Raw genomic sequence first — 22955 nt, forward strand, 5'->3', positions numbered from 1 at the left:
GCCGGGTACAAAGGGCCGCGCCTTGAGTGGGGGAAGATGCTCCGCCAGCCAATCATACCCCCAAATGTCTTTTGGGTCTCGGTTCCGGGACGCACACCAGCCTGCAGGCCGGGGAGTGGAGTCCACGAGCTTTGGATAAAGGAAGGCGGCAAGAGGCTAGCCCACCCCAACCCCGGGGTGGCCCGCCGCGCCCACTCGCTTCTCGCAGAGCCGGGGCCCCTATGCACTAACCCCAAAGCCGCGAAAGAAGGCGGTCTTCGTCCTCCCAGCCGGTCTCTTAACACCCACACACACACACACACCTTCCCCACCACACACACATTTCTTCTCCAGCTCCTAGACTATCGCCTATCGCGAATCCGCTAGCCCTGAATCAAATCTCGAGCCCCACCCACAGCCCCACCCCCGCCCGGCCCCCCGGAAAACCTGGAGCGTGGGATCCGGCGGGCGCGGCCGGCGGCGGCGCACTGGGCATGCTCGCCGGGGCGGGGAGAGCTGGGCTGCGCGCGGCGAGTAGGAAGCTTTCGCCCCGCGGAGGCTGCGGGAGAGAGCTAGATGGGCCGCGGCGGTGGGCGCACGATCTGCGGGGACTCATGCCACCCGCGTCCCGGCCCGGCGCGCAATTAGCAGCCGCCTCCGCAGCCCGCCGCCGCCGCCTTCTCGCCTTCCTGGGCTGCCGCGGCGAGAAGCTGCAGTCCTTGCCTCGCACCGGCTGCCGGCATTGTCCTCCCGTTCCGCCGCCCAAGCTGCCGCTGCCGCCGTGGGCTGCTGCGGGGCCCCGGACCCGCGCCGCAGGGACGCGCTGCCGCCGCCGCCGGTCGGTCCCCGGTCCCCGCTTGGTGATTTCCGCGCCCTGCGCTCCTCTGCCGTCCTCTCCTTAGTTTTTCCTGCGGAGCTGAGGACGGGGAGAAGTCCAGCCGCCAAGCCCAGCCTTCCTCCGGCGTGCAGCCCCGACGGGGCCGCGGCAGGCGCGGCAAGAGCGCCGACGGAGCCATGAGAGAGTACAAAGTGGTGGTGCTGGGCTCGGGCGGCGTGGGCAAGTCCGCGCTCACCGTGCAGTTCGTGACCGGCTCCTTCATCGAGAAGTACGACCCCACCATCGAGGACTTCTACCGCAAAGAGATTGAGGTGGACTCGTCGCCGTCGGTGCTGGAGATTCTGGACACGGCGGGCACGGAGCAGTTCGCGTCCATGCGGGACCTGTATATCAAGAATGGCCAGGGCTTCATCCTCGTCTACAGCCTTGTTAACCAGCAGAGCTTCCAGGACATCAAGCCCATGCGGGACCAGATCATCCGCGTGAAGCGGTACGAGCGCGTGCCCATGATCCTGGTGGGCAACAAGGTGGACCTGGAGGGCGAGCGCGAGGTTTCGTTCGGCGAGGGCAAGGCCCTGGCCGAGGAGTGGAGCTGCCCCTTCATGGAGACATCGGCCAAAAACAAAGCCTCGGTGGACGAGCTGTTCGCCGAGATCGTGAGGCAGATGAACTACGCGGCTCAGCCCAACGGCGACGAGGGCTGCTGCTCGGCCTGCGTGATCCTCTGAGGCGCCCGCGGCTGCCGCGCGCCGGCCGCGCTCTGCGCACAAAAGCCAAACGCACCCGACTCTTCTAAATGTGATTTCTCTTCTTGCTTTGAGATTGGAGACGACTTTGCATCAGCCGGGGTGTCCCGGGAGCCCGGCTGGCCGCCGTGGCCGCGTCCCCTGCCTCTGCCCCGTGGCCGAGGGGGTGTCCCGTCATGACCATCCGAGACCCGGTGGAAATGTGGCTCTTTGCAGCATGTACGTTTCTCATTGATTTTGGTTGACGCATATTTCCCCATTGAAGCAGCCGTTGCGGCGCAGTATGGCAGCTTGACACCGGCAAGCGAAAGTTTCAGCCTGGAAAAAAAATGGGGTGGGGGAGGAAGAGGATGGGGAGAAGGTGAAAAAAGGGGAATTCTTTTTTTTTTCAACAACGTTTTTCTAGTTCCAAGTTTTAAATACACGGAAGGAAGTCCGGGAGAACCAAATGAAGGAGCAGGATGAGAGGAAGAAACTTTTGTTTTTTCCTTGTTTTCCAGGAGTAGCTGGAAATTAAGATCGGGTTCCTTTTCTGCGAGCTTGGAAGGGCAACCCCGTGACTGCGATTCTGAGGATGTCTATGCAAAGTTGGATTCTTGTTACAGTATATCCAATCTGAAGTATTGCACATCTGAACTGGGACTGTTAACACTGATGCCAATACAGTGTGGGGTGCCAGAAAGTGTCTGCTGATATTTGTGGAAAAAAAAAATCTATTTTGTTTACCTACTGTATCAAAGGGGAGTCTGGGGGAGAACGGTAGTATTTTTTTTTTTTTAAATCAGCTGTGAAAAAAAATGTTACAGATCTGCACATTTTTGTGTGTACTGTTGTGTGTGTGTTTGTTCGTTTGGTTTTTTAGATTTAGCTTTTTTGTTCTCATTGGTTGGCAGTAACATGGTGTTGATGACTAGCTCTTTAAAATACAGTACAAGGACTTCACAAATGTGATTCAGGGCCCCCAGCACCCCTGTGTCTGCAGAGTGCCTTCAAAACTCAGCTGTTCCAGCCGGTGCCAACCTGTGAACTTCCCACCAGATCCCAGAATCTGCTATTCCCCCCAAACCACTTCCCAGTTTCCTTTCAGTAATCTTCCTGAAGGAGCCAGGACAATAGGGCCTGTTGTTTGGTGAATTTCTTTTATTATTTCCTCTAAAATGTAATTTACTTGCCTTGCAATGGTTTTTTTTTTTTTTTTTTTCCTTTTTAAAATTTTTTGCTTCATTTTGTTTCAGTGTTCAGGTATTTAGCTCCCCTTTTATATAATTTTTTTTTAATATTTGGTTTTCTGTTATAGGGTGTTCCTCCAGAAGCAAAGAGCAAAATTTTACTGTTGTGATGTACTGAGAGAATTCTAACAATTTGTAATTTCTAATTCCAGACTCACGTTTAATCATTGTCTCTTCATTTTAAGATTTTTAATACAAACATCATTTTTAAAGAAACAAATCCAAACTATTGTTTGTGTTTCTGTGTTTCATATTCAGTGATTTAATACAGTATCATGATTGAGGTGGACAGGGGCAGTACATGGTGCCCTCAAGAGTGGTTTGTCGAATTCTGAAGAGAGAAGTGTCTCAGTGACAAGTTGGGTGACATTACTTCCAACTCCTTAAATAATGGAAAAAAATCATCAAGGTCTAGGAAGCCCTGGGGTATGGTGATAACCCTCTGACTATAAGATGAGTTGGATATTGAATCTGTTCTGCTGACTTGGAGCAGTTTATTTCTCTAGGAAGGGGAGAAACCAACTGCTAAGACTGCCTTAGATCTGGGAGAGTAACCATCCACCTGGTCAGACAGGGTAGTGCTTTTAATTTTCTTTTTTTCTTTTTCTTTCTTCCTTTCTTCTTCTTTTGTTTTGTTTTGTTTAAAACACCTATCCAGTTGAAAGCATGTTTGGGGAAGATGATTTTCAATTCTGAAGTCATACCTTGTAGTGTTTTCTGCAGTACATTTGTATGGGTTGTGGACAGTATCTCAACCCTTTTGAGGCTTTGATTAGGAAATAGATCATTAGATTAAAAAAGAAGAGAAAAAGAAAAAACTAAGACAGGCCTCTTGCTCTCATTACACTGTGCAGTTTGTGGACCATTTTGACCTCATGAAATTTTCCTTCTAACAGCAGGAGGCAGTGTGAGCTTTTTATTTTGTATTTTATTTTTCCTAAGGGCCGCTTTACTAATATAATCTCCATAGAATAAAAGAAGGTGTACAACTATATATATCAAGAGCACTTGATATATCTTAGATCCATGAAGTGTAGATGAAGTCTTTTGAAGGGTCTTTTGACAAAGGGATTTATTCTGTTGAGGAAGCCAAAATAAATTACAGGCCATAGGTTTTTTTAAAGCTGTATTAACATATCTTGCCTTAAAATGTTGTGTCCTTTGCCCAGGTGACATCTCAGAATTCCAGCATGGAGGAGGAATAGGGAATTCTGCCTGGGTTGGTCCTAAGGCCGTTTTTTTCACTCTTGATCTCACTTAAGTTTAGTATCAAACTCAGTTAGAAGGCAATGTATATATGCTAAATATATAAATTAGGAGAAACTATTCAAACTTAGGCTTTGCAAAGATTCATTCTTGCATTTGTGTAAATTTAGTTGATTCAGTAGATCTAAAGTGTTGAAAATTCTGAAGACATATATCAAGTACTATATAAAGGACTCTTTAAAAGGCATTTAGTGACTATTTCTTATAGTTTTGTTTTGGTTTTTTGGAAGCTTTTTGACATAAAATGCTGGCAAGTATCTAACTAACTTAAGAAATGTATATACTCCTGACAGGGAATTTTTGAAAACGGGAAATTGGAAATGAAATAGATTGCTGGGTGCATTAATCATCTTCACACAGGATTTAGTCACTTACATGACTAAATTCTTTATAGGTCTGGGATGGCAAGGCAGAAGATTTTAATATACTTTTACTGAATACTGTAAAATAAATGCTTTTTGGATTCTCAATGAAAGCAACTTTGTGTGTACCCCTGGAGCAGGAAAATAGTATTGAATCTTGTAGCCTTCTCCAATATTTTCTTGACGAAATTGAGAGAAATTAGAGACATTGTTTTTAAGAATATGTCAGTTTATTTGGCTAGTAAGAACTCCTTCTAGAATTATGGTGTGAAGAGATAAGAGCGTTTGTTTCCCTGGAAAAGTTGGGCTGACTTAAGAGTGTCAAAGGAAGTGAGAGAGGGAGGGAGGGAGGAGTTAGTTGTAAGGCAATCACCTGTCAAAACAGAAACTGGGTGGAAAAGAAACCTTTATCTTGGGGAGCAAAAGTTAACTTTTTAACTTGACCCCTGCTGGTTTTTAACAGCTTTTCCTTTTGGTCCCTGACAGTCATCCAAGCTTTATGTCATTTTAAAGGATTATTTTTGTCCTCCTTTTGTAATAGCCTCAGAAAAGTTGAAGGTATCCTCAGAAAGTCTAACATTTTTGTATTTGGGAGTTATGGTTCTTAGGTACAACAATGTCCACCTTCTTAACTGCTGAAATAGACTCCACTGAATCACATTTTAGGACCAGATCTATATAGGATTAGAATTCTTTCAGTGTATGAGGCTTTATGCTTCCTGATTTGTTAACCTTTCCTATAGGTGGAAATCTTAAAATGCCCCATTGATTCAAATTATTCAGGTAGTTTTGTTTTCGCCAGCATGTTATTGCACCTCCTTTTGAGTTCTATTCCAGTGTTTCTCACAGATGGGATGGGAAAGTGAGAGAACACTGTATGTAGCAGCTGGTCTTGAGAAATAGATACAAAATGCCTGTACCTTAACTGTCATCAAAGGATCTATTTACTTTTCACAACAGCTAGAATAAGCCCCCTACTTAAAAATATGAGGGTTTAATTTGGAGATCACCACCGTGAGTTAAAGCGATATCAAACATTTGTTGCAGTGTCTACTTAATTGGGAAAACTTGGTAAAGTCAATTTTGTCCTGATGAAAATGTAGGAAAGTTTTAAGTACTGTATAATAGAATATGGTAAGGTTGATTATGATATTTTACTCAGACTACTGGGAATAATTAAATGCATTTAATTGAACATGGTGCTAGTTCTAGAAGATACGTTTGATCTAATTAATGACAGTAGGATTTTGATAGTTGGAGAAGGCTTTAGGGATCATCCAGTCCAGAGGATCTCAAACTTGACCATATATCAAAATCACCTGGAGGTAAAAACAAGTCATGCTAAGCTCTTCCTATAGTTTCTTATTCAGTGTATCTGGATATGACCTCATAATTTTCATTTCTGACAAGTTTCCAGGTGATGCTGATAGAGCTGTTTCAGGGACCACATTTTGAGAACTGATGATGATCTAGTCCAAACTCCAAATGAGTACTGAGAGCTACCTAGATATTTAGGGACACAGACTTAAGACCCATGTCACACATTTAGAGTGCTGCCTACCACAAAGTCATGGAATAATCTAGACTGAATTCTGTAGCTATTGAGGACATATGCCAGTTACACTAAGAGTGTTAAACTGTGGAGTGTGAATGGGGCCTGGCTGAGTGACCATGTTCATATTAGTATGTGAATAGTTGGGTTCTGGTTTTCAGTATTAATTCAGAAGGTAACGAAAGTGAAAGTGAATAAATGATTAGAATAGGGGCGTGGCCTAAATAATCAGAATCAACATTTTCTCTCAAAAAAATTCTTTTTGAAAAATCTTTGATAAAGGGAACACTTTTAAGTATTTGTCTTCTCTTACTTCAATATTAAAAGGCAAGAATTTTAATTTTTTATGATTCCTAGTAAGTATTTTAAAAAGTTATATTTGAGAATTTAAATCTTCAGGTCATAGTAGGCACATGTGTGTGTCAATATGTATATGTGTGTGAGTGTGTGTTAATACATACATTCAGTTTCTTAGCCAGACTTTCCAGGAATCAGTCCATTCAATGGCATTTAGTTCTATAGTTATCCATCCTGGGACAATGAACAGCATAAAATGGTGCCGTGCATTTGTTTCATTACATGTCTTATCTTTTGGAATGGTGAGTGTTGATCTATTTTGTAAATTGGAGGGGGCAGCTATTTATATTTTTCCTTTGTTATTAAACAAATCTCTGAGGAAATGTTTTTCTTAAAAATAGAGTAGGAAGTACATGCTTTTTTGTCCAATTGACTAAACTTGCTATTTTTTAAACTAATTATCTGGCAAAATTATGTGTGCCTAAGTTTATCAGAGGTTTGAAGATGTGTGGTTGGTTTATTTGTGGTAATTGTGCAAATACAGCAAAAACATTTTTTTAAAAGTAGAAAATATTGATGCGTTGAGGATACAGGTACCCAAAAAGGCCCAAGATTATTCCTTGATTGTTAAGAAGATGTTTACAGGGACTTCCCTGGCGGTCCAGTGGTTAAAACTTTGCCTTCCAATGCAGGGGACGTGGGTTCAATCCCTGGTCGGGGAGCTAAGAAACCACATGCCTCACAGCCAAAAAACCAAAACATAAAACAGAAGCAGTATTGTTACAAATTCAATAAAGACTTTAAAAATGGTCCACATCAAAAAAAATCTTTTTTAAAAAAAAAGAATATGGTTACAGTGGAAATTGGTAGACATAGGAGAAACTGATTTATTCATTATTCAGCAAGCATTTATCGAGCATATACTGTTAGCTGTGGTGTAAGGACTAATCCTTAAATAGGCAGAAGCCAGGCAAGAGAGCAATAGTTTTGTGCTTTTATCACCATAAGCTGTGAAAATAGCATATATTAAACAGTAGGAGTATGTGTAAAAGCACAGTTACCTGTGCCATCAATTACAATAGAATCCTGTGGGTCTGTCTGGCAGGCAACAGAATAGATAAAATTTGTTAAAAATTGGAACTTTACTTTGAAATGTATGTGGATATTGCAAATAAAAATGGATCCCATGAGGTTTAAGTAACTAATAGTTGTTTTGTTGCATGTGGAGCTCTGTAGTTTTGTGAATCATTTCCAACTAACTTTCTGAGATTAGCTAAAATTGAATATTTAGAAATAAGTCAGTTTACTTTTATATTTTCATGTCAAAGGGAGGAGGGGAAATAGACCTATGAAATTTGTTCACTGTTTTTATATTTTTCTTTTATGAGGAAACAAAAAAGGGAAGGACAATTTAGGTTATATTCTTAAAGAAACGACTGTTGGCATAAGGTTATTTTGGGCTCCTCATGTAAAGAAGATTCAGGGTAAAGTATTTCTTTTGAAAAAGATAATCTCCTAAAAATGAGTGTGCCAAAGAATTAAGCTATTTTAAGTTTGCTAAGCTTATAGTTATTTTATACAGAAGCTCTTGTTCTCAAGCCTTTAGTGCTTATTGAAGAAGGCAGCCAGCTCAGAGAAAGAAATGTTGGGCAACAAACTATTTATAAGAAGTAACTATAATAGCAATTATTGTAAAACCATATGAACTAAAGGGAGTTGTGATTATTAACCTCCTGCAGTTTGCAAAATGATCTCTAGTGACTCTTTTGTGTAGAATATCTCATGAATTTAACAACATGCTTTTTAAATGTAAAAAGTCACAGAATTACAGAGAGAATAGTTCATCTGAAAGTACTTCATTGTTTATTTTTTTTAAAAATCTGATTATTACTGAACCATTTATGAGATGAAAATTTATTACTTATAGTTTTATAGCTAAAGTAGGGGGTCTTCATGTTTTACATCTGACCATTTATAAAAAGTTTTCAAAATTTGGGTTAAGTCATGAACTCAGAATATTTTAATGTTATTTAATATTTGCATAGTAATATAATATTTCAAAAATATTCTTTTTAAAGGCTAACATTATATTGAATTATATCTCTTTCAAGAAAAGAGCCTGTAGAGATCTGTACTAGTACCAGCATAATTCTATAAGAACATATATATCAATAACATATTTTAAAATATATTTTAGATAGTTTTGCATTTACATTTGTAAGTAGGTAAGGAGAATTGCAAGTGTATCTCTAAGTTTGATTTCAACATCATTCAGCATCTAGTAGAAAGTTTAATTTCAACATCATTCAGCATCTAGCCTTGAGGTGGGAGTTCTTTACTCTGAGTTTGGTTATCTTAGCTTTACTTTATCATATTACCTGTTATTTTTCTTTTTTGTATATCATTTCATTTCTCTACCTCAGCTTTATGCAAATGGTTTTCTCTGTCACATATGTAATCCGTATTAATCGATAAAAAAAAAATCTAAGAACTGCTTAACTGATGGCTATATAAATGTGCTTTCCGTGTAATAGTGTAAAGGGAAAAGTATTTTTCACACTGTTTGAGGGCCAGACTGAAACAAAGCCAACTAGTCAGAGAAGATTGCCTACTAAACAGATATTACCTTTTGGTGTCAGCATAGCCTTTGCATTTCATTTTTAAAACTAATAAGGGAAATTTTTAAAAACTGAGTTCAATCGTAGGAATATTCATTTTCATATACTTACAAAAGCCTAAAAATATTTCCAGGCCATCTTTTCTTCTTTACTGATCTTTTGCTGAGGTCAAAAAATGAGAAATAACCCATGCACTCTCTTTGAGAGAATCTTATACCTTGAAAGGCAGGGGCAACAATAAACAATAACTTAATCTGAAGGGCAAAACTGTTTTTATACATTTTATACATCTTTATACAAACCTGCTTTTATTTTGTCACTGAGGAAGCACAAATAGTAATAAGGGCAAGGGAATATTTTCCTTAATCATTTTGGCAACGTTCAGCAGGCGGGCTGGGTACTCTGTTTGCTAAGGCAGGAGAGTGTGATACAGAGCTGAGAAGGCAATCACTGCAGGCTGAGGTGGAATCCTTTCTCAGCCCACACCCTCATTCCTGCATTCCTACAATCCTAGAGGATTTCCTGTGTCCAGGTTTGTGATTCATTGTGATGCGGGATTTACTGAGGCTTAGGGCTGCTGCTGGCCAAAGGTGAAGAAGCCTATGGGATGGTGTGATAATGCTACTGTAATAAATTCCACTCTGACTCAGGGTTGCTCAACCTCAGTACTATTAATATTTGGGGCTGGATAATTGTTTTTTGTGGAGCACTGTCTTGTGTGTTTCAGGATGTTTAGCAGCGTCCCTGGCCTCTACCCACTAGATGCCAGTAGCACCCCTTCCCATCCCAGTTGTGACAACCAAACATGTCTGCAGACATTGCCTACCAATTGGGGGAGGGGGGAGTTGGGGGGCTGCGGCTTAACAGCCCCTGGTTGAGAGCTACTACTCAACTTGGCTGGTGGATTTGGAGGAGACATAAGCCAGAGGGGAGAGGGCTTGAACCTAGGAGCAGTTAAGATTTTCCTTACTCCAGGAAAGCACTGCAATCAATGCTTCTCTTTTAAAATATCAGTGTTCTCTGTTATACTTGGGACAATATCACTTTGATCAGCTCATTAAAATCCACACCTAAGAGAAAATCTCAGGGATTGAGATTTTTTGGCGATTTAATCCAAAAGGTGTGTGTGCTCTGGTTGGGGTGATGAACTCTAATGGTCAGAGCGTACCTCAGGGCATGCTGATAACTAAGTAGAGGGACCTAGAAGGGAGGTCAAGGGCATCAGTGTTGCAGGTTTTTAGAGGGCCCCTTAAACCTCCAGTAGGAGACATCTGGAAGGTTTTCAGCCTCACCCAGCTTCCTCCACTCAGAGTCTCTTTCCAGTCAATCCAGGCCCCTATTCCCCACCTGGACTCCTCACTTTGGTGTAGAAAGGATGCATTTTATGCATCCCATCCCTCCTTATTTTCACTTTTGCAATTCCTCCCTCCTTCCCCCTTTCTTCCTTCCTTGTGTCCAGGGCAGACCCATACTGCTTAACTGCACACACCTACCTGTGCCCAAATCACTCCGCCAGGCTGTCAAGAAGGGGACAGCAGAGGCAGTAGTGATTGCCTCAGGGATGAAGTGCCTCTGGAATCTAGCAGTCTCCAGCCAGCGGCAGACAAGCTGCGGCTGCCAACCCCTGAAATACTGCATTAAGGACTCTCCTGTCAGCAAGTTCCTGAATGTGGAATTAACTCAATGACCATGGACTTTTACTCGGTCATGATTGTTTTTGTTCTTAAGTTTTAAATGAAACAGATATCTTAAAATCTGTGTAATATACTTCTAAAAGCTTTAAGCAACCAGAGACCCTACCTGGTGGGACAATTGTGGTTCTACATTTCACAGGAGGAACATCTGGAAATCTTTCATTCCTAGTAAGTAGGGGATGTAACAGCTTTGTAACTGAGGGAGAACCATCTCCAAGCCCATCAAAAGATTCTAACCTACTAGAAGAGTCTCTCTAAGAAAGGTAGGCAGTAAATTAAAACAATTCTTTATAATAAAAAGGACTGTTTGGTGAAAGTGGATGAGTGATTTGGGTAGCTGAAACTTGCTTCTTAAATTTGAGAACAATCTTGTATTAGGATGGATGGTGTTCATAGATATATTTTATTCTCTGTAGTATCTTTGTATTAAATCGAAAATGGAAACATCCGATTTAATTGGTAATGTGATCACAATTAAGATAGAGAAAACAGACTTGGTATCTCTAAGTTTCCTGTTTTTCTTACACTGTTTTCCTCTTTTATAATTATCTGTGCTGTTCTGCAACATTTTTTTTTTCTTATCTCTAAGTTTCATTGGCTTTGGGGAGTGTTATGTTTTCTTTCTAATTAAAAAGTCTATAATGAGGGAAATATTCGGTTATGAATCACTGTAGCTAATAGCCAAGAAAATATATGTATTCATAAATTTAAACAAATAAATTAATTGTGTAGGATGTTTTGCAATGTCATTATTTTCATTTACCTTTTATAGCTTAGAAATGATTTCCAGTGCAACATTTTCAGTGGAAATAAAATTCACCCTTTTCTTTGATTAATTACCATTTGACTACTATTCGGGGAAAAAGATAGTAAGTAGTTTTTTAAAGTACTATCATGAAAGCTCTCCAGTTTATATTTTGTAGCAAAATTACTAACAATTTTCCTTTTTAACTCTTTCCTCGGAAAAATAGCACTTCATGAATAGAAAAAAAGCATGTATGTGAATTATCGAAAAGTCATATTGTAGTTGTTTGGATTTATCATGATGGTGGTGATTTGGCAAAATATTTACCCGCTTAATTACAAGTAATATAATTGATTTGTATTAGCCTAGGGAAATATCAAAAATACATGCACAATAGGACTAGAGTGCTTTTTCGGTGTTAACAATTTTGGAGAATTTTACACATTTCTATGTATAAACACATAGATAACACATCAGAAGTAAATATACAAAAAGTTGGCCTCCTCGAAAGTATTTTTGTTTAGTCTTTTTAACATGTTTTTTAAAATTCTGTGATGAAAATTATCAGAATGATAACAGTGTCATTCAGTGAGAATCGCCAATTTTCATGTTAAAAAATTTTAAGACCACTTAGGTTATCTTCTTTTTCTTACTGCCCAAGCCTGGCCCACTCTGACTTTTGAGAACACAGCCTTTGATTTGCCAGAGAATATGAAGAGTTTCTGTTGTCTACAATGAATTCCAAATGGACTTGAAAGTATTACATATCAGAACTTAAATAGATGACAGGAATCTGATTTTTACATTTTTAGTATCAGAATACAAACTTTGTATAGCGTGGGTTTCATTAAGCAGTAAAACATTTAATCATAAATGATCAGATAATGACTGTTGTAGAGGAAGTGAGTGAATTTTATAATTGCTGTCAATATCATGCCATTGAAATTTCATTCCCTTAAGTTTGTGAAACGGGTATTTTCTTGGCTATTCTTTACGTGCGTTTTAGAGTAAAAATGAAATCTCTGTAAATTTGTTATTTAAAAAATTGATCTTTTGGAGTATTTTTCTCTTGGTATTATTCTTAAAAATACTATAGTTGACCTGAATAGAGTTAAAGCTTTTGCCCCAAATACTAAATTACAGTTCCCGTAGCAACCATAATTTACCCTCTTATATAACTCCCTGTTTCATGCCATGGTTAATACATGCAATATAACTCTAATTAACTTTCATCTTTCCTTAGATTAAGTGTTTGGTTTCCAGGACTAGAAGGTGGAGTAAGGTGGGGAGTGATGTTGTGTTTGTAGAATCTGCAGATTGAGAGCAGGAGGATTGCCAAGTAATAGAAGAAGGATTTACTTAGGATTTCTGTCATGATATTTTACTGTGTTTTGAATCAGAAAAAAAAACATATTAAACTGAGCATTTAAATTCATGATGTATAGTATGCATGAATGAAGTTTCTTAACTGACATTATAGATCTTGAATTAGAATCTCAAAAAATAATTATCAGAACGTTTTTTAACTTACTTGATTAGAATACTGTATTATAAGATGATATACCCTCATTTTATTCTAAGGACATAGCCATCTGCAAACTGTGAAGAATGCATTCATGTAGTCAGTTAAATACGGAGCACCAAATAACTACTGTACCAAGAATTAGATACCATCTGTGCCTTCACTATATTTAATATGTTCTTACATTGAATTTTACTATTGATTTTCTACACTAGAAGGTAAGTCTGTAAGGTTAAGGGCTCATCCTTTTATCCTCAGTGCCTAGAACAGTGCGTGTCATGAATCAATAGTATTTGTTGAATCAGTGAATGAGCAATTAGTCACAAGGGGAAAGGAAGTAAGTTTGACTACAATGCTAAAAATAGGTCACAATAACTAGAAAAGTTGGAATATTTCAAAGTTCTACATCAATTGCAGACAAATATTATAGAATGATATTTGTGGCCTGTTCTTTTATTCATCAGTTCTTAAATTTATAGCTTGGAATGGCAATGCCATTATAGTGTTAATGGGACTTAAATTTTCTGTAAAGTTATCAGAAGCAAAGTTAAAAGAGTTCTAGAACTTTTAGGAAATTAGTATATTGTGTTATAAACCCTTGCCCTGCTCTGCATTGGTTTTCCAAATGCAGGTATGCCTTGGTTTATGCAGTGGATATGATTTGGGAAAAAACTGTGTATAAAAATTGAATCATATATAAGATACATAAAAAAACCTTACTATTTAGTGGACCCACCATTGAATCATTCAAAAGCAGATACATTATTATAGTACAAATAACCACTAGCTAACAATTTGAATTTGTGTTATCACACACTAGATTTTTATGTTAGAAATTTGTTTCTTAAATTATTTTTTAAATTTGAACACTTAGAATTCTATTTTTTCCAAATGGCAGGCTCTTATTAAATTTAGTAGTGCTTACCTTAGTCATGCTTGTCTAGATTGTTTCTACTCTGTGACTTGATTGCTCACCTCTGTGTCTTCCCAGCTTATTTGCTGAAACTCAGGTCTACCAGGACTTAGAGTATTTTTGAATAACCACTCCTAAATTAGAGTTGCTTTCTAAGCAATAGTTTTAACTTTTCAAGAAACTCATAATAAGTTTGAGAAAGAACCTAGAAAAATGGAAACTGGTTTTTCATATTATAATATTTCACAAAGAATTTAATTTCTTTATTATCCTTAAGATTTTTAAGAAGTTCGTGATGAGAGATGCCATTTAGAAAAAGAATAATAAGAAGGATAAATTATACTGTGCCTAGTAAAGACTGGTAGTAATAAATGTTCCCATTTAGAAAAATAGGTTACATATAAATATTATATAGGTTATAAACATGTAAGTATCTACTCTATCCTTGTTTCAGACTTCCTGTTACATTTTTAAGAAAATCTTATAATTTATCTAATTTAATTCCTTACACTCAGCAAACACTATAAGCTTTATGTTAGCTCCACAAGCAGGCATCCCTGTTCCCAGTGGGGTTTGCTCTGCGGCAGTGGTTCGCAAAGTAGGGGCCCCAGACCAGCAACATCAGCATCACCTTGTTAAACATGCAGATTCTCAGGCCCCAACTCAGACCTACTCTAACAGAAACTCTAAGGGCGGGGCTGAACAATGCATTTTAATGCACATTCCACATGCTTTTATCCATAATAAAGTTTGAGAACCACTGTTCTATGGGATATAGGAAGGAAAACCTGTTATGAATGGTGCCGGTTTTTGTTGGAAAGATAAGACATATACACAAATAACAGTAATAGCAGGGTGACAAGGAGAAAAGGATGGCATTCACCATAAAGTAGTCCTAGATAGGACTTGCCTGGTGGTGCAGTGATTAGGAATCCGCCTGCCAATGCAGGGGACACGGGTTTGAGCCCTGGTCCAGGAAGATCCCACACACTGCAGAGCAGCTAAACCTGAGCGCCACAACTACTGAGCCTGCGCTCTAGAGCCCACGAGCCACAACTACTGAGCCCGTGAGCCACAACTGCTGAGCCCGCATGCCACAACTACTGAAGCCCGCCTGCCTAGAGCGTGTGCTTGGCAACAAGAGAAGCCACCGCAATGAGAAGCCGGCGCACCGCAACAAAGAGTGGACCCCGTTCGCCACAACTAGAGGAAGCCCGCGCACAGCAACGAAGACCCAACGCAGACAAAAATAAATTAATTAATTAATTAATTTAAAAAAATAGTCATAGATAAATTGGAATTGGAATTTGTGAAGAAGAGATTACTTTACCGTGGACCAGATATCTCTAATCATTCATTCATTTATTGAAATATTCTAGGTGCTGGGGCTCAGTAAGACATAATCCTTGACTTAACTTATTAAATATTTAAGTTCATAAATAGGTGATTCTACTTGCTGATTACCTCACAACTAGAAGAAACTTAAGAGATCACATAATCCAACTTGAGAGTGCATCAGAATCATCTGGATGGCTTGTTAAAACACATATTGCTGAAACCCAGTATTCCTAATTCAGTAAGTACAGGGTGGGGCGTGGGAAGCAATATTTCTAACAAATTCCCAGGTGGCACTGATGCTGCTTGTCTTCAACTTGAGAATCACTGACATGGTCAGTAACTTCAAGTTAAAGCTGGTAATGCTAGGGCCCAGAAATGTGACTTGCCCAACAAAAGTTAGCTAATGCCTAAGATGGACGTAAAACGAGGTTGCCAACTCCCAGTTCAATAGAACCTCCACTGCAGACTGCCTTTGAGACACCCCTTGAAGAGAGGATGCTTGCTTGGCCTCACAGTGATTCTGAGAACAACTACAGGAGTAAAGAATTGATAACTTGATGATACTTCTTCATCTGATTCTTGTTTATATTGTAACTTCTTATTCCAGAATCAGCCCATGTTCATGACATCTGCAGTCTCAATTCTGAACCACCAAGCATTCTGTTTTGTGTATGGGGATCTGACCTGTATATAAAAGTAACATTTGAATCACAATATCATTTCAAAAAGGCAGTTCTAAAACTTACTAATATTATCTTCCTGATAATAGGGGCTTCTCAGGACAAAAGATCTTCTATTACAAAAACACTTTCCTCTATAGTAGCTCTCTGTTAGATGACTGGTTGTGGAGCTAACAAAAAACTTACCATCTTCATTCAGAGTAAGGAATGAAAATATGTACTGGGAGACAATTAATGGAGATAATTCGCCGTGCATTCTTTGCTGATAATTCACTTCTCTTTCAGAAGCATGCGTGCTTTATCCATAGATCCACTATTAATTTCCCTAATTCTGTAAATTAGAGAAAATATATTCATCTCCTTTTAAGTGGTGATAAAGATAGATTTTCCCCAAATTTAATTAATCTGCTTTGCATTCTTGAACAATTGTATGAAAAACTCAGACCTCTCAGTACAAATCATGTAATTGTGTTTTAAGAGATAATGTGGGGGGGGGGGGGGTGCTTCCCAGGTGGCGCAGTGGTTGAGAATCTGCCTGCCAATGCAGGGGACATGGGTTCGAGCCCTGGTCTGGGAAGATCCCACATGCCACGGAGCGACTAGGCCCGTGAGCCACAATTACTGAGCCTGCGCATCTGGAGCCTGTGCTCCGCAACAAGAGAGGCCGCGATAGTGAGAGGCCCACGCACCGCGATGAAGAGTGGCCCCCGCTTGCCGCAACTAGAGAAAGCCCTCACACAGAAACGAAGACCCAACACAGCCATAAATAAATAAATAAATAAAATTTTTAAAAAAAGAGAGATAATGTGGGAAAATCAGGCATGGATGAAAATGATGTAATCTGAATTGTACTATGACTTCCTCTGAAAATTTCAAAATCTATTTTTAATTGCGTCTTGTAAGAAAACTATTTTGATGACCTGAAGGCTAGCACTGAGGAAGAACTAGAAATGAAGAAGAGGCATAGCAGCCAGACGGTGTCTTAGCCTCAGTAGATGAATCTTGTGGATACTGGAGGGATGATTTGCTTAATCCCATTGTGATGAATGGCCTATAAAGGGATGAGAGCATGTTTTAGACACTTATTTCATATATATATATTAGTATATGATAATACTAATTTACTCCCACTGAATCAGTGTTAGCACATAAAGGATAGGGGGAATATCGGTCTCCACTTCTCTGTAGTTAATCTCGTCTTTCTCCCATTTTGTCAAATAGGGTATAAAAAATGTTCAGACTCCAACGCAGTCAAATCTTAGGCACTTTCACTTGTCACCGTCATCATCCAGTCTCCCAAATTAAAGAACAGCTGTTCAGATTCTCTTGGGTAGGACATGATGAGCCTTATTTCCTACTTCCTGTGGAGCTCAGTTTGAACTATTTCTGATTCTCTAGAACTTCAAGTAATCATCCACTCTTTAAAAGGAGACAAAAACTCAATATTACTTTCTTGAGTAATTTGGATGACCATTTATTGCTTTCATCCTGAGAACAACTGGTTTATTTTGTTCCTAAATATAGCATTCTCACAATTAACATGAAAAAGTTTACTTAGTATACCTGTATTGTATTGTGTTGTTAGAAATAGCATAAAGTTGTTTCTTCCCCCATGAAATAAAGCCAGATAATTGTGTCACCTCTTTCTTTTTTAAATTAATTTTATTTATTTTTTTGGCCATGCCATGCGGCTTATGGGATTTTAGTTCCCCGACCAGGGATTGAACCCAGGCCCTCAGCCGTGAGCGCATGGAGTCCTAACCATTGGACTGCCAGGGAATTCCCTGTGTCACCTCTTTATTAATTAAGAGTTTAATGCCTTCAATAATCCCACTTAGGTAGAAATCTGTTTTCTAATATAATTGACTCCATTTCCTGAAATTGGCTTCTTGGGCTCAAAAAAGAAAAAGTGAAGGTTGAGTGAAAGAGAAGAGATATTTTAAACTAAGGGTGAAATATCTGGAAAAGATTTTTTTCTCCTACCTACTTCTCCTAGAAGTGGAGGCTTATGGGAAATTACAGTTCTAAAGGGACTTTCAGCTCTGAATTCTTAGTTTTAAGTATGTATATAGAGTAACTTCATCATTGAATCAACTTAATTTCATTAGTGATAGGATCTAAGAATCAGATGTTTCTAATATCAGTGTACTAGATTGTTTTACCATCACAGTTCAAAATTTAATATGCACGTAAATCACCCTCGGATATTACTAAAATGCAAGTTCTTACTGAGTAGGTCTGAGATTCTGAGATTCTGACAAGCTCGGTGATGATGCAGATGCTGCTGGCCATGGACCTAACTTTGAGCATCTGGGGTATGAACAATGCAACGCATAATTGAGTTTTATAACTATATATCTTGTTCTATTTCCTATCATTTTTGATTCACATGCAGACAACTTCTCAAGATAAAATAATGTCTCTAGAGTTCAAGGATTTCATTGTAGAAAAAAAGCATAAAAAAATTGTTCTTCAAGGTAAAGAATTTGGACTTAGGATGGGATATATATTGTTTTCAATAATGGAAACAAGATAGTAAATTTGAAAACTAGGCATCTCTTTTAAATTAAGAAGTTTGAAAATGTGTCTAATTCCTAATGATTCATTTTGACTATACTGAATTCTTCAGTTCTCTTTTAGAAATGAATGTCAGCACTTAGAAATTTAGTGTCACTCAAAATCAGGTTCCATTTTATGAATATTAGAGAGTAAGTTTCAAACTAAATTTAATTTTAGAATATGTCTTAAGAGTCTGGATATCAACTAAATATGCCGTGTGGCAGTTAAACTGTTGAATACACTTTTTTTTCCTCTTAATAAAATATACATTTGAGGAAATAACAGGAACTCAGAAATCTGGAGTGCTAGTGGAAGAACGGCATATTCTATGTCCAATTTACAATTCAATTGTAGGCCAAAAAGCTTCACAGATAAGATTAAGTCTTTAGGTATATTTACTGTATATATTTACTGTATATATCCATGTGGAGATATACATGAAGATAATAGGCATCAATGAAAATCTACAGTTCTTTTAAAGCTGCAGATAGGATTTTGTTCATTACTAACAACACAATTTAAGTCAGTAGAGCTATAGTTGTTTTCATTAATTTACATAAACTCTAAAATTTAGAATCTAAATTTTAAACGTTTTTGTAATTAAGAAAGTTATATTTAAAAATAACTTTTCCGGGCTTCCCTGGTGGTGCAGTGGTTAAGAATCTGCCTGCCAATGCAGGCAACACGGGTTCGAGCCCTGGTCTGGGAAGATCCCACATACCACGGAGCGACTAAGCCCATGCGCCACAACTACTGAGCCTGCGCTCTAGAGCCCATGAGCCACAACTACTGAGCCCACATGCTGCAACTACTGAAGCCCACGTGCCTAGAGCCCGTGCTCTACAACAAGAGAAGCCACTGCAATGAGAAGCCCGTGCACCGTAACCAAGAGTAGCCCCCGCTCGTCGCAACTGGAGAAAGCCCGCACGCAGCAATGAAGACCCAACACAGCCAAAAATAAATAAATTAATTAAATTAAAAAAATAATAATAACTTTTCCATAAAAGCTTAATTTTTATGGCCTGATCAGTACAGCTCATTATATTCCCATGAAAAGATGTTTGCTTTTTGATAGAATACTAAAAAATTAATTTTGCATTCAATTTGAGGGTGCATTTAAAAAGACTTTAGTTGTTCCAATATTCAGAGTCTAGTTAAAGGGAATGTTTGTGATTGAATTAAATCTCTGTTAACAGTATAGGTATATACATATATATTTTTTAATTTATTTATTTTATTTATTTTTGGCTGTGTTGGGTCTTCGTTTCTGTGGGAGGGCTTTCTCTAGTTGTGGCAAGCGGGGGCCACTCTTCATCGTGGTGCACGGGCCTCTCACTGTCGCGGCCTCTCTTGTTGCGGAGTGCAGGCTCAGTACTGTGGCTCACGGGCCTAGTTGCTCCGCGGCATGTGGGATCTTCCCAGACCAGGGCTCGAACCCATGTCCCCTGCATTAGCAGGCAGATTCTCAACCACTGCGCCACCAGGGAAGGCCCCTATACATATTTTTCATGAGTTATGTAAATCTGTGTTTGTTCCTCCTAACATATATTGTCTCAATTTTGTATTGGGGGAAATGTTACTTTATATGTCATTGAAATTCTGGGTGGCCCCCTGTGCTTCTGTTGGATTTCTGGCTGATTCATAGACACCTCAAGCTATCAACTGCAATGATAAATTTATTCTGATGAATTTATAACTGCAGTGGTTTATTTAGCACCTACTATGTGCCAGGTACTTTACATACATAATCTCATATAAGACTCAGAATAATCCTACAGGTAGATAACATTCCTTCTTTCACAAACCCAGAGAAGTTAAGTAATTTACAGGGCTGTCCAGATAAAAAAGACACTGAGCTGGTTTTCTTTTTTTTTTTTAAAGCAGGTTCTTATTAGTTATCCATTTTATATGTATTAGTGTATATATGTCCATCCAAGGTGTCTGTTCTTTGTCTTCAAAGATCATGTTCTTACTCTCATGTGCCTCCTAAGTACAGGAGGCTACTCCTGAAATGCCAACTAATTTTAAATGTTTGTCTGCAAAGAATACAACTGTGACTCAGGTTGTTACCCTTGAAGAAAAAAATAGGTTCTATTACAGTCCAATACTAAATAGTTGGTATGTTATGTTTATTGTACTTTTGATTTTCCCATTCTATTGTTTCATTCTGTTAATTAAGGGTATTTAATCTTTTTTTTTCATCCTGTGACCATCATAATAATTATTTAAAAAATTCCAATCCAATGTGTGTAGTTCATTAGAGGCAACAGTGAGTGCTGTTTCTGAGTCTCTGCCTTGGATATAGTTGCTAGCATTTTTTCATGATTTTATTGTCTAGTTTTTTTTAATAATAGGAGTAATGAATATTCAGCATAAAAAACAACTCAAACATTAATTTATAAGTAAATAGATTCATGTCTAATTTCTCAAATGAAAGTATTATGTTACAACTAACCTTTTCATAGTAGTCTGTTTCTACAGTTTCCTCTTCAATACTTTCTTAGGATAAAGTGCTTTGTTCTGCTCATTTATACAACCAAGTGTGAGCACAGCATGGCAAGGAGAAAGAATACAGTCAGCCAGCCCTCTGTATCCATGGGTTCCATATCTGATCCAACCATGGATCAAAAAAAAAATTTTTTTTTAATTTCCAGAAAGTTCCAAAAAAGCAAAACTTGAATTTGCTGTGCTGGAAACTATTTATATAGCATTTACCTTGTATTAGGTATTATAAGTAATCTAGAGATAATTTAAAGTACAGTTGGCCCTTGAAGAATATGAGAGTTAGGGGCTCTGACCGTCCCCATAGTTGAAAATTTGCATATATAGTTGGCCCTCCATGTATGGGGTTCCACCATAAAGTTGGTTTCTCCATATCCTTGGTTCCACATTCTCTGATTCAACCAAGGATCATTTAGTGCTGCAGTATTTGCTGTTGAAAAAAAATCTGTGTACAAGTGGCCCTGTTGTAGTTCAAACCCGTGTTGTTCAAGGGTCAACTGTATCCAGAAGGATATGCATAGATCATATGCAAATACTGCACCATTTTATATATTAGACTTGAGTATCCAAGGATTTTGTATTCAAGGGGATCATGGAACCAATTCCCCCCCAGATACCCAGGGGCGACTGTACAGATTATGTTTGGTGAAGCGACTTACATTTTCCTGTTCACTCCTCCATTCTGTTCATCTCCATTTAAAATCTAACTTGTCACACACTACCCCAAACAAAGCCTTTTGTAAAATGCTGCCACCATTTTGGGGTAATAGCTAAAAAATGGTGAATTGATTAATTTACTTGTAAATTAATTTATAAGTGAGTTATTTAATTTGAACTTTAACATAGCTTTTGAAGCATACACAACACTTGCCCGGGAAGGCAACTCTCTAATTTTTTTCTGAGAAACTTCTCCACACACTCATAGAACTCTTATTCAAATAATCATGGTTAAAAGTGTGGCCAGAATGTTTCCCCAGAAGTTATGTCTGCTTTGCAAATACAAAGCAATCACCTATCGTCTGTGGCTGTGAAGGAGAGAAAGGAGAATGCAGTCTAATAAACATTGGTCAGCAAATTACATTTGTTGACTCACTATCAGACACATTAATCCGGTATGCTTTTATTCTTTATTCCCTCATTAGTTTGTTAGACTGTCCATTGGTGTCACCATCCTCACTGAAGGAGAATAATATCTGTCTCATGTTCACTTAGGCAAGGTGCCCCTGTTCTGGTTCTTTGTTTAAAGTTGCTTCAGTGCTTAGAGACTTCTTTTGCATTTATTAGCAGGGCTTTATATTTTTTAGAATTTATTTTGCCACATGATTAGTGGGGTCACTGTTAGTTTGCAACAATTATTTCAGTGCAGTAGAAGTTTCCAGTTGTAAATGCTGCAAGTACAAACTTCTAAAAATGAAAATTTGGGTGCCTAACCATTATTAACAAAAGTGCTTCCTTAGCTAGAGTCAAAAGATAAAAATCTTATTTTTTAATTAAATACGTTGGTAAATGTGACAGACATTTTATTGAAGGAAGCTTTTCATTTTTTCCTCCGTTGAATCAAACTGTACTGTGCAGTGTTGTAATTAGAGCAGAGTATCAGTCAGCTATGCTTTAGGTTTGAAAGAGTAGCAGGAGTAGCTTATAAAATATTAATCTTAAGAACTCCACTCAAGCATTTCAGATTTTTAAATAATTGGTGTCAAAGTCAGATAATTTTGAAAGATTGTTGTGTAAATGGTGAACAACCTGAAATAAGACAATGAGAAGAATGTTGCAGTCTCCAATACTGGGAAATGCAACTGACTGTATTTTCTTAGTCTTTTTTTTTTTTGCATGGGGAAGATTGTTTTTAGTAGCTTTAAAATACAAGTCTGAAAAATATAGGTATATTTAACAGGAATAGTGGGGCCTGTTATTTTTAATTGACTATACATAGGAAAATCTTATTTTAAAAAAATCTGAACAATTCCCCACTGAAGGGTTGCAATACATTAATGTATCATATGTAATTATTTATCAGTACTAATTGCATTATGAAAGTTTGAGGAATGGCTACTTTGTTTTCTTTACAAAGCAGAGTATATTCAAGATTAGTCCTTCTTATTCTCATTCACG

At 38.4% G+C, this 22955-nt stretch overlaps 1 protein-coding gene across 1 annotated transcript; it reads left to right on the forward strand.

Moving 5' to 3' along the window:
• Window positions 1–550: 550 nt before the first annotated feature.
• Window positions 551–9154, forward strand: RAP2B (RAP2B, member of RAS oncogene family). The gene has a single exon (XM_036850515.1). It carries the CDS (start codon window positions 994–996, stop codon window positions 1543–1545), a length of 552 nt encoding a protein of 183 aa, XP_036706410.1. The 5' UTR covers window positions 551–993; the 3' UTR covers window positions 1546–9154.
• Window positions 9155–22955: the final 13801 nt, after the last annotated feature.

This window comes from Balaenoptera musculus, chromosome 4 (genome assembly GCF_009873245.2).
Source record: "Balaenoptera musculus isolate JJ_BM4_2016_0621 chromosome 4, mBalMus1.pri.v3, whole genome shotgun sequence".
In the NCBI taxonomy this organism is placed as follows: domain Eukaryota; kingdom Metazoa; phylum Chordata; class Mammalia; order Artiodactyla; family Balaenopteridae; genus Balaenoptera; species Balaenoptera musculus.